The sequence below is a fragment of the Grampus griseus genome (genome assembly GCF_964374135.1).
Source record: "Grampus griseus genome assembly, chromosome: 12".
NCBI lineage: Eukaryota > Metazoa > Chordata > Mammalia > Artiodactyla > Delphinidae > Grampus > Grampus griseus.
In genome coordinates this window covers 57447499-57459984 of record NC_139006.1, presented here as the reverse complement: position 1 = coordinate 57459984, position 12486 = coordinate 57447499, and the positions used below count along the sequence as shown (strand labels likewise).

General features: G+C 37.1%; 1 protein-coding gene across 3 annotated transcripts in view; it reads right to left on the bottom strand.

Annotated features, from left to right (window-relative positions):
• The window catches only part of PIK3C3 (phosphatidylinositol 3-kinase catalytic subunit type 3), a 158471-nt gene extending 149126 nt beyond the window's left edge, over positions 1 to 9345 (bottom strand). For all 3 annotated transcript variants that reach the window (XM_082667222.1, XM_082667224.1, XM_082667223.1), the window contains exons 1-3: positions 9195 to 9345; positions 6014 to 6202; positions 451 to 594 (exon numbers count right to left, since the gene is read on the bottom strand). In XM_082667222.1, the coding sequence (XP_082523348.1) occupies positions 451 to 594; positions 6014 to 6202; positions 9195 to 9262 (401 nt within the window). In that variant the 5' untranslated portion in view covers positions 9263 to 9345. The remainder of the gene's footprint in view (positions 1 to 450; positions 595 to 6013; positions 6203 to 9194) is intronic.
• Positions 9346 to 12486: the final 3141 nt, after the last annotated feature.

The window sequence follows — 12486 nt, the reverse complement described above, 5'->3', positions numbered from 1 at the left end:
AAAACAAAATTAACTTTCCTATTATAATCATTACCATTACAGCAAATTAGTGCTTTAGTACTTTTTAAACCCTGTTTATTGTCCTTTTTGTCACTATTATGACAAAGCAGAAAAACCCTATAACAAAGCAGTTACAGTATATGACAAATAGCCTTTTTTTCCTAAAAATAAGGTTCTAGTTTCCAATGACTATTTCCTAATAGAAATCACATTACCAATCATTAACAGTAGAGAAATACAAACTGTGTTTTTTAATTAATCTATCTGCATCTCCTGAAGGAAATATGTGTCAACTTCAGCCTCAAGTACTACAGAATCATATGTATCCAATATGTATCCAATAGGTTTCACTTCCTAGCACAGAGAACCAGACTGGGCATAAACTATTAAGGTCAAGAAAGAAAAGGGCCAGAAAGCAACAACATTTCCATAGGAAAAGAAAACGCTTACCCGTATTTTCCAAACAGTGAAACTGTTGTTCCTCCCACAGGCACTGCCTTTCCTGGTCCATACACATCCCATATAGTCAGGGCCACTTGCGCATTCCTGGGCAGGTCAGGGTATTTCACAGGCAGTTTTAGCCATTCATTCCAGCTATGGAAATAAAGTCAACAAAAACATAAAGCTAAGGAAAGAAAGTCAACATAAACATCTGTGTATAACTTTCTTTTAAGTTAACAAACCATACAAGAAGGTTTGTCCAGAGAAAATGTCAAAAGATTAAGTTAGTAGTACAAAAAATAACGTGGCACTTACCTCAAGTTTGCTCTACGCAACTTCAATTTTAAATACAGGCATATCTGCATTTTATTTCACTTCACTTTATTGGGCTTTGCAGATATTGCATTTTTTACAAATTGAGGTTTATGGCAACTCTGCATCTAACAAGTCTATGGGTACCATTTTTCCAACAGCTTTTGCTCATTTTGTGTCTCTCTATCCCATTTTGGTAATTCTTTCAATATTTCAAACGTTTTCATTATTAATATATTTTTTATGGTGATCTGTTGTAAGTGATCTTTGATGTTAGATGTTACTACTATGACTCGCTGAAGGCTCAGATGATAGAATTTTTTAGCAATAAAGTAATTTTTAATTAAGGTATGAACACTGTGTTTAGACACAATGCTATTGCACACCTAATAGACTACAGTATAAAGATAACTTTCATATGCATTGGAAAACCAAAAAAATTGCTTTATTGCAATACTCGCTTTATTGTGGTGATCTACACCTGAACCTGCAATATCTCCAAGATATACCTATAGAACACATGAAAAAAAATATTTTGAAAAACAAAGCTCATGAAAAATAACACTGGTAAATTCTTTAATCAAGAAACTCAGACATCAAGGATTTACTGTATAGCATAGGGAACTATAATCAATATCTTGTAATAAAATACAATGGAAAAGAATAAGAAAAAAGATATATACATATATATGTATAACAGAATCCCTTTGCTATATACCTGAAACCAACACAATACTGTAAATCAACTATACTTCAATGAAGAAAAGAGAAACAAACGATATCACTAAGACACAAAGAATATAATAATAGCTAATAAAAATCTGGGAAAACACATAAACCTATCAGAACCAAAGTTGTTTTAGAACTAAACTGTGATTTTTTTTTTTCTGTAAGCACTCTCCAGAACAGTTTTTTATTAAGAAAAGAAAGAAATCAGAATTACTCATATTATACTCAAAATGCTGCTAGATATAACATGGTCCTATAATATACATCAGTATCTCAATAAAGCAGAAAAAAAACAAAATTTTAAAGAGATCAAAGGAGACCATCCACTAACTTTGTAACATGAAGTTACTAGACTGCTCTGGACAGATATGTGACAACTTTTTTACATGAGATTTTTCTTCCACTCAAGTTATTTCATAAATACCAATAATGCTTAGCTATTTTTTTAATGCTTTCAAAGCATATTTTTACATATGATTTCACTAAGGAATGTTTGTTCTTACTAACAGTAATGACAGCACAGTTCTCCCATTTTTTTTACTCTCTATTCACCTCTGCAAATTTTCTTCTGCATTCAAACTTAACACTGGATTTATCTGATCATCTCAACTTCCCTAAACAACAGATGGCTTTTAAAATCCCAAAAGAAAACTATGCAAACAACACACAAAGTAATACCCAGCAGACACACAGAACTGCTTCTCTCTGTTTACTCAAAATTATTCTCAAAGGGCATATCCCAGTCTAGGTCAAATACACCTGCATCAGTAAGAAACTGAACAGAATTTCACGAACTTATTAAAGAACAAAACATTTACATCCACCATATAAATTCAAGGACCTACAGGAAAATTAGAAATGGCTTTCGATTTAAAGGAGACTCTAAACATCATTAAATCCTTTTATTCTATGAAGTTCTTAAAGAAATAAAATACATGTTTAAAAAGCCTTTCTCCCCTACAGACAAGCTTAAGAAACTAAATGAATTTATTTAATTACTATTCACATGGTAGGCCAGAATAAAAAGGTAAATACTAAGCAGTGTAACCTTATGCCAATGAACAAACCACAAAGATTAGTTAACACAGGCTAAAGTTAAAGAGAAAAGTCAGTAACAATATCCAAAATGAGCTGTGAAAATACTCATCCTTATATTCTGTCCTTTGACTAGGAGAATACATGAGAGCAAGCAATCATCTGCCTCAAACCTTTTGCCATCCAACACCTGACCCCCATACCTCTTTAAATTAAAGCAAAAACACTTTACCTGTTTTACATACTGGGCTTCTGCAGAAGATTTCTTTTGAAGAAAATGAATCTGCAGCTAAAAAATAGTTTGAAAACTACTCAAGATATTCTAGAAATTATGAAAAGATCTGGTCAGATATCAAAGAACTGTGTATTTTGAACACCATTTTGTTCTCTCCCTTCCCATGAATCATCCCTTCTTCATGCCCCAACTCTAATTAGGCTTAAATTCACCTGGCAACTTTCAAAATATTCCAGGATTCTAAAGCTTGATTCTGGATGGTATGACTTCCCACCACGTACCCCACACCCATACACCAGTGTACTAATTCTCTAGTGTGATTAATGCACTCCTAAATCCTAACTTTCTAACTTTAAAATTATATTAGATAGTCTATGTCTAAAGCCATTTCAAATCCTCCACGTGACAAGACAAAACATAAATTAAAAAAAAAATTAAACCACTTGCCTGCAGAATAATATTCATATATATAACTTAAAAATTTGCAGTATTTCACACCTAAAGATGATAATTTTACCCTAAGTGTAACTAAAGAAAGTATAGGTTTCCTCCTCATGGGCTCTCTTATTATAGGACAGGATAGAATAGAATATGGTAGAAGAGATTCGGATGAATTTTGGATGAGCTTCTCATTATTTGAACTCTCACAACTCACTATCAGAAACTCAGAAATAGATTTAGACAACTTGGAATCTCATACTACCCCAAAATACTTTCTGAAGTGCAAAAATTAAGATAGCAAGAGATCCTTTTGTGGTATAATTTATTTCCCCCCCCCCAGTCTACAGAATCTTCTTTTAAGTCAGTGCTTATAGAAAATAAGGGCTGTATAAAGTTTGCCCTTATTTATTTTAGAAGTGCTATTTTTGTTTTGATGAATTGGTAAAAACTTCAACTCTTAAATACTAAAGAGCAGGATGTACAAAATCTGCAAATGTTTCCGTTAAGCCCAAAGAGTATATTTAAAAGAAGATAGGGACTTCCCTGGTGGTGCAGTGATTAAGAATCCACCTGCTAATGCAGGGGACATGGGTTCGAGCACTGGTCCAGGGAGATCCCACATACCGTGGAGCAAATAAGTCTGTGCACCACAACTACTGAGCCTGCGCTCTAGAGCCCACGAGCCACAACTACTGAAGCCCGCGTGCCTAGAGCCTGTGCTCCGCAATAAGAGAAGCTACCACAATGAGAAGCCCGTGCACCACAACGAAGAGTAGCCCTGCTAACCACAACTAGAGAAAGCCCACACACAGAAACGAAGACCCAATGCAGCCAAAAATAAATAAATTAATTAATTTTAAAAAAAGATAAAAACCTATCCTCATATATTTACCCAACGTAAGGTATTTTCTCAATCTATCTTCTACACAGCTGTTTTAAACCTTTTAATTAAAAAATAAAGCCATTCTAATTATTTTAGAGTACTTTGTTAGTTTCACAATTAAAAAAATATATAAACTAAAAACCTCAAACCTTGAGAGAGCAAATATGAAAGTTTTTATATCCTTGAAAATACATAAACAATGCAGAGAGGAGCTGGTAAATGGGAGGAAGAGGAGAAAGATGTTCATCTCCCTATAACTGGGAATTTGCTTTTGCTCTAATCTCTTTTATTGCCAAGGCATGGAACAAAACCACCATACAATTTCCCCCAAGAAAAGTGGAATTCTCCATAAATGTTGACTTCCTAGACCTAAATTTGTGGTTCTAAATCTTTTGGGGGGGTCACAAGCCACCTCAAAAAGTCTAATAAAAGCTTTGAGCTCTGTCCCCGTAAAAATGCGCAAGACACAAAAAAATTCTGCATACAATTTCAGGGTTTTGTAGATTTCCTGATTCCAGTTTAAGAACCTCTGATACAATTATAGGAGTTCTGGTGGGTTGTTTTAGGTGTAATGATGATATGTAGCTATGTTACAGACATAAAGAAATATTTAAGTTAAGATGATATAATATTTGGAATTTGCTTCAAAATAACATTGGGTATAGCTGAAACAAGATTGGCCTGAGTAAGTAATTACTGAAGGTAGGTGAGGGAGCCCTGGAAGTTCATTATATTATTCTCTCTACTTTTACAGGTTTGAAATTTTCCAGAATAATAAGTACAAATACATATATATACTCGTGTGTATATATATCTAGCCACAAAAAGACTACTAAAGAAATTACACCATTAAAACAGTTGGTTTCAGTGTAGCCAGATCATCAGAGCTTAGGCTTCTGATCTCTCCACAAAACTTTTCCCAGTCTACTGGGCCACACTTGGTAAACAAAGGGTTGTATCCTCAACAGTACCGCCTGGGAGTCCATGTGGCCACATCCTGTCCTCCATGAATACTGTGGGCATAAACTCCTTCACTGAGAGGCACACAACCTGTGTATCCTGTACCAAGCCTACCAGGGTACTGAATACTACTCACGAATCAAACATTAAAACTACACCACACGGGCTTCCCTGGTGGCGCAGTGATTGAGAGTCCGCCTGCCGATGCAGGGGACATGGGTTCGTGCCCCGGTCCGGGAAGATCCCACATGCCGCGGAGCGGCTGGGCCCGTGAGCCATGGCCGCTGAGCCTGCGCGTCCGGAGCCTGTGCTCCGCAACGGGAGAGGCCACAGCAGTGAGAGGCCCGCGTACCAAAAAAAAAAAAAAAAAAAACTACACCACACAATCTATCAAATAAGAAGTGTCAAGAGATTATATTAAGGACCTACAATACTATCCTGGATAAACGGGAACTTCATGTTCATTACATTTACCTCGAATTCCAACAATGGCTTGCTAATGCAGCATGCTTAATAAACTTAAAAAAAAAGTTAGTTTCACATTTAACATAAACAACTGATCCAAACAGATGACAACATATCTCTCTCTAAAGATCTGAGTTCCAAACATCAGCTTAGACAACATTCTCAGACTATCCAAAAGTGTTTCTGTGTTCAAGGGCGTAGAATGGGAGCAAATTTAGAGACGTGTTTTTGGTTTGGGTCATTTTGTGAATCAGTCAAGTTCTCATAAAAGTATGTCAATATACTCAATACAAACATAAATTCACTTCCACCTCAATTAGGCAAATAAATTCACTTCCACCTCACTTCCACCTACTTTATCTGAGTAGGTTCCTACTTTAAACTATTCGATCACTGCTTATAGGTATTAAATAAAGAATTTAATTCCTCTGTAATCCCAAATAATACTTTCAACATCTATAAACAAATGGGAGAATAGTCTGGAACCCACCATATTCAAGAAAATAACTTACTTCCATCTCGTACTAAATGCTTTGTAGGATGTTCTCACTGGCAAGGCCAGAGGCTTCCCTTCTGCAAAAACTTGGCAAGTAACATAGAGGTCAGAACATGTTTCTTGGTACAGTCCTGAAAACTTCAACATTGGGTCTTCTAGAACAGCTTTATAACTCTTTTGTTCTCTCTTCCCTTCCAAACTTCCTCTGAAAGCATAAAAGCAATAATGTTTAGACACATTTTTAAAAGACAAACACAACAAATACTAATAGCTTATGGTTATGTCACAGTAACCTTATGCTACCTGAACATTTTCCTATAGATGAAATTAAAGTCATTTTTTCATTTACTAAAGGTCTCCTAAAATACTAACATGCCTAAGATCATTCCTAACTTCATCAACATATTTCTTTATTTTAGGCTTCTTAATTTTAAACCCTGTCATCAACTCTTGTGTCTACCTTCTAGATGTCACCAGCTTTCCAAGCATTAGTTTCATTTTATTAACTTCAAGTTGACCACTTATTCCTGTAGTCTTTCAACAACATTTACTGTACTAAGCACAGAAGTCCAGAAATGAAAGACAAGATAAACAATACAGTGTTACAGGAAAATATTAAGTCCTTGCTCTAGGGAGAAAACTTACTTTTAATGCATATTTTTTTATGCTTTCATTTTTTTTTTTACTATGTAGATATCTAATCAGTTCTTTAAATTAAGAAATACAGTGTTTTAAGTAGTAAAAGATATGCATAAAATTATAAAAGAGGTAGGAACATTACTTGGAAATCAAGATTACATCATATATTGTGCCAGGCATTTTATAGAGACTTTCTTACTTACTTTTCACCATATTACCATGTTATAAAACATGAAGCAGACTCAGAGACCAAGCTTATTATCCAAGATCACAAAGTAAGTAACAGAGCTGAGAATAAAAACCAGGACAGAGGAAGCCAAAGCCAATGTTCTTCCCATTACCAAAAGATATATCAGAAAGTCTCAGGAGCACCTAACGTGGCTTGGAGGTAGGGCTCGTAACCCAGATAGATGCCTGAAATGAGCCTGAACAATATATGAAAGATGACAGCCAGAGGCAGAGAGTCATCCCAGAATAAAAGAACAGCATATACAACTGAAAAAAGGCAAGATAGTGTGTCTGACGAACTACAGGTTGGTATAGCTAAAGCATAAAGCTCATGTGGAGAAGAAGCTAGAGATGAGAATGAAGTGTAGGGGGGGCAATGAAGCCAAGTAGCCATCAAATTCAGTACAGTGCCTCACGCAAAATGAAAATTCAAAAACCTGTTAACTGAACAATTTGAATTGAGAGAAATATAATCAGATTTGTGTTTATGATACTTTGGCAGGAGTATAAGAAAGTAATGGATAGGTGGGACTGAAAGCAAGATCAGTTGGAAGACTTTCAATCAAAATTAAAAGGAAAAGGGTAGACTAAGGCTAGGGCAATGGGGTTTAAAGGGGGCATGGATCAAAGATACTGAGCAGGTAGATTCAAGACAACTTGTAAAGGATTAAACAGAGAAGGTGAGAGGGGCTGTCTGTGTGAATCCGTATGACTCCTTTCCTGTCTTAACCAAAATCAATGAATGATGCTAACAATCACCAAAATAGGGTGAGAGAAGATAAGAGTTAGAGGGCATGCTAATGATGTGCTCCATTTTGGACAAGCTGCTTTTGAAGTGCTTTGGGACATCCAAAGTGACCATGTCTTGTGGGCAGTTTGATATTCAACTATGGCACTAAGAAAAGAGACATCAAAGTGCAAGTTTTATTAAAACCACAGACACAGATGAAACGGCCTGGGGAAAATAAACAGAATTTTAAAATTTACTATTCTCTGACTATATGATTCTAAACTGATACTTCCTGCCCTCCCCAAAACTAGTCTCAGACGCTAAAAGGTGGTTTGTACTGAATTTTGCCAAACTTCTAATTTATGCTTTATCTTTTCCTCAAAATACTCAATGTGTGTCTGTTAATAATGGACAAATTTTAAAAAAAAATTTTCTTCTTTCCTTTTAATGTTCAAATGTTTCAAAAAAAAAAAAACATTCATATGTCCAAGAAATACTGAGAGGAATAAGACTGAAGGAAAGTCCTTTACCAGATGATGGCAATACAGGTCCTGTATAAACATCTACTGGTGTATGCTGTAAAATTACTTTAAATGGGCGTGTAAAGTATTATACAAAGGTACAGTTTGGCATATTATTCTTACCACCACGAAATGAACAGTAAAGGACTTGTCAGAGTCTGAAGTAAGTAACTTCTGGAAACAATCATTCAAAGGAGCGTCTAATGACTCAGAAAATGTATTTACTACAGGTATGTAGCCCTATGTCTGAGGCACATTTGTTGAATACTGATTAAAACATATGATGAATGATGTTGGGATTAATAATCTGTGATAATTTATAATAGTTTTCACATATGAAAATACATCTATGAGACTGCCAATGGACATAATTTCCAACTTGGTGCTACCTGTTCCCCATCTCAGTTCCATTATTCTCATCTCAAGATGTCATGCCCTGGACCTTTACTTCAACTGTGGTATCCCAAGATTCTCCTGCAAGGCTCTCTTATATATTCTAGTCCCTTTACACCTGGAGCCCTCCTCATCTTTGACTGACTCCCAACTTCCCTGGCTAAGCAATGCCAGACTGTCGTAAGACTCAACCTAATCCTCTATCACCTCTCGTGTTTTTAGTACTACCTCCATGTGCTCAGCTACCTTATCTGCCTGTATCTACCTCTTCATAATTTCTTCAGTCTCTATTCCACCTTCCAGCCCCGTTTTAAAGTAAGATCTTCCAATTATTAACGGCAGGACGACGATTTAACCAAGACTTAATTTCTTTATCTGTAAGATGAGGCAGTAATAATCCCACAAAAGGTTGCAGTGAACAGCAAAACGCTTTCTTCAAAATAAACCCTGTGGGACTTACGAATTTATTCCTACAGCTGTCCTGCTCACTGAGACCACGTCCTCAGTCCGCGCACACGGCCCCTCTCCAAACTCCCGTTCACCTCTGTTTCCCTGGCTTCAGCCTTCCGGGCCGTCCGCAGGCCGACCATCAAGCTAATAAGCATCTTCTCTCCCCAACCCATAGGCCCCTGCCTCCCCGCCCCTGAAGCTCAGCAATCCCAGTCCCGGTCCCCAAATTCTCTTACATTTTAAGCTGCACGTTGATGTCCAGGTCACAACTGTAGATGTAGTGAAACTTCTCCGCTTCCCCCATGACACCGCCGGCCAAGAGCTACACCAAATGCTGAAAACTGGGAGCTCGGACGACTCCGGCACTGAATTTGCGGAGCCGCACAACACAGGGTCTTCCGGTTCCGCCTCTCAGCCCTGGCTCCGCCAATCCCTGCCGGGAGCGCGACCTCACGCAGCGGAACTGCCCGCCCCTCCAAGCGTTCTTTGCGCATGTGCAAAGGGAGCCCACCATCTTCTTGAGTGTAAATAGAATTCCGGGAACGCCGCCTATTTGATTACGTACCAGACTTCCTGTGTTCTTCCAGTGTTAGCGGTGGTTTGTTTCTTGTTTGTTTTTTGTTGTTGTTTTTTAAAGAAAATAAGAAACTGTCTTTTGAGCCTGAGCTATTTCTAAAATCAGTCCAAAAGGAAATGCAGTTCAAAAAGAATTATCACAACTTTCACTGGCTGGAGGTTGGTTAACCAGGGAACAATCACAGGAATTAGAGTTTTAACAAGTTTAAATTTCAGGGCCCCTTCCAAAACGTGTAGATTTAATCATGTATTTGCTATCTCAAGCAAAGATTTCCTCTTTCCGTTATAAAGAGTGGAGGAAGGGCTTACAAATATATAGTCTACTTTAATCAAAGTACTTGGGTGCTTGTTTACACAGGGTGTATTCAGACCCAATATATCTTTGAAGACCTAACCCTTGTTAGAACCTAGAAACATCCAGTAACAGCTGTAGGACTCAGATTTCTGACCTCTAAACTCCTACAATGTTTATTTTTATATTTAATAGTATGTAAAATTGTAATGTGCATTTCCAACTAGATCCAAAACTCTTGGCAAGAATAGTGTGCCTCTTGGTGCCTAATACATTGTTGAGTTTAATAATTCCTATTCATTATTATTGGTGATAGTCAATAAATTCTCTGTTTTCTATGTGTTTATTTTTAGGTGCCACATTGTAAGAGGGACATTGCTAGAGTATATATAAATTACTATAATTAGGGGAGAAGAAAAAACTTTCAAGGAAAGATTGAAAGGAGTGTAGCTGTTTAACCTAGAAATTCAAAAACAATGGCTAATGCACAATGTTTTGTCCCAAGTAGATTTTCAAAAATATGTGTGGAAGCAACACTAGGGAAAAGCATGATAGTTATTCTCCTATTACTTACAGTTCCAACAAAAAGAGAGCCAACTTGATTTGTTGCTGAGTATAACTATTACCAATGGTTGGAACTTATAGGAAATGTAATTTCAGCAAGCAAAGAAACTTGAACTTTCTAATCATCAGAGGTCCCAACAGTAAAACAAATAGTTACAAGTGCCATGTCTATGGCATAATTCCAGCGGTGGATGTCAGGTCTGATGTGAAACAGGTTTCTCAAACTTGAATAAAATATTGACAATCTGTAAAGAACTAAATTTTCTGATCCCAGTGCTGACTTAAATTACTTTTATTATAATGTTATTTAATGTATAAACCTGAGTAAACTTCATATAAGTACACACGTATATATTTCTTATAAATTATTTAAAAATCAAATTTACAAATTAAATATAAAAACTTCAAATTAACAACCTTAATACAATGCATAGCCTTTTTGCTGAAACTCTATTGCCTACAACATGAATATGGCATTGACTACTCTTACAGGACTGGTTCTTTGAAATTCAAGACATCTATACTGCTGTATACCACATGGCACTTCAATTTTCTTGCCTCATTTTCTATTCAAATTACTATGAACTCTTCATTAGTATAAGTACCATGATGGTATTTGGCCTTTACTTGCCCCCCAAAGCATTTTTTGTCTTAGGTCTATCTCTGTCCTTTTTTCATTAGCCCATAACAGTTAAAGTCCCAACACGGTCAAAGGCAGAACACAGATAAAGATATAAAAATGAAATATCAATACTTAGTTCCAAGATATTCATTCATAGGATCCAGGATAGACTTATATTAACTTTTTAAAGGTAATCATCAAGAAAAAAACAACATTAAGAATGTATTATGGGAGAATCTTAGAAGACTGGACTGTAACTGTCAAAGACATTAATGCAACAAGGAAAACTGGGCTTCCCTGGTGGCGCAGTGGTTGAGAGTCCGCCTGCCGATGCAGGGGACATGGGTTCGTGCGTGCCCCGGTCCGGGAAGATCACACATGCCACGGAGCGTCTAGGCCGGTGAGCCATGGCCGCTGGGCCTGCGCGTCCAGAGCCTGTGCTCCGCAATGGGAGAGGCCACAACAGTGAGAGGCCCGCGTACCACACACACACAAAAAAAAAAAAAAAAAAAAAAGGAAAACTAATGTGCCAGTGAGGAGGATTGTGGCAGGTCGCAGAAGCATTTTAAAAGTCACAGAAACCAAAACTGGCAGTGCCTTTCCTGGACCAACCATGGATCAGGAAGGTGTGGTTAGCAGACCTGAGTATCAGACTCCAGTTAGCAAGACCATGGGAAATGGAAGTCTTAGGCATCTTATTCTGAAAGGAAAGAAATGATGTTTTCTTTCCCATGTAATCTTTCCCATGTGAACTCATAAATATAACAGACACTTATAATTATAGAACACAGTTTGCATTGCAAGAACCCACAGCTCCACAGACCACTGACTGTCTGTAGGAAAATAACTTTTTGCGTAGGTGTTTTCTTTGTGTGGTAGGCTACTTCGTTGACTATTTTGTCTCATATGTAATTCACCTTTGTAGATGCAGTTTTTATTCTGTGTTTCCTTTGTCATCTTTTTTCAATTTCATGTTTAATTATTCAAAATACAAATCTTAATGTTGGTTGAGAAACTTGTTGATAATGGTCTGTTCCTTCTAGTTGCCCAGGATTCATGTCATGATAATTGTCAGCTCTGCACCCAATTTATTCTCTTTAGCTTGTAATAAAAAATTGACTCGTGGGCTTCCCTGGTGGTGCAGTGGTTGAGAGTCGCCTGCTGTTGCAGGGGACACGGGTTTGTGCCCCGGTCCGGAAAGATCCCACATGCCGTGGAGCAGCTAGGCCCGTGAGCCATGGCCGCTGAGCCTGCGCGTCAGGAGCCTGTGCTCCACAACGGGAGAGGCCACAACAGTGAGAGGCCCGCGTAACACACACACACAAAAAAAAAAAAAAAAAAAAAATTGACTCGTAGCTTAGAAAAGCAACCATCTATTATTGGCCTTCCATCAAGATAAAATGACTATGATATTGTGAGATTAAAATAACCTCATAACTGCTTTTTCTCCAATTAAAAAAATTGCCTTTACAAG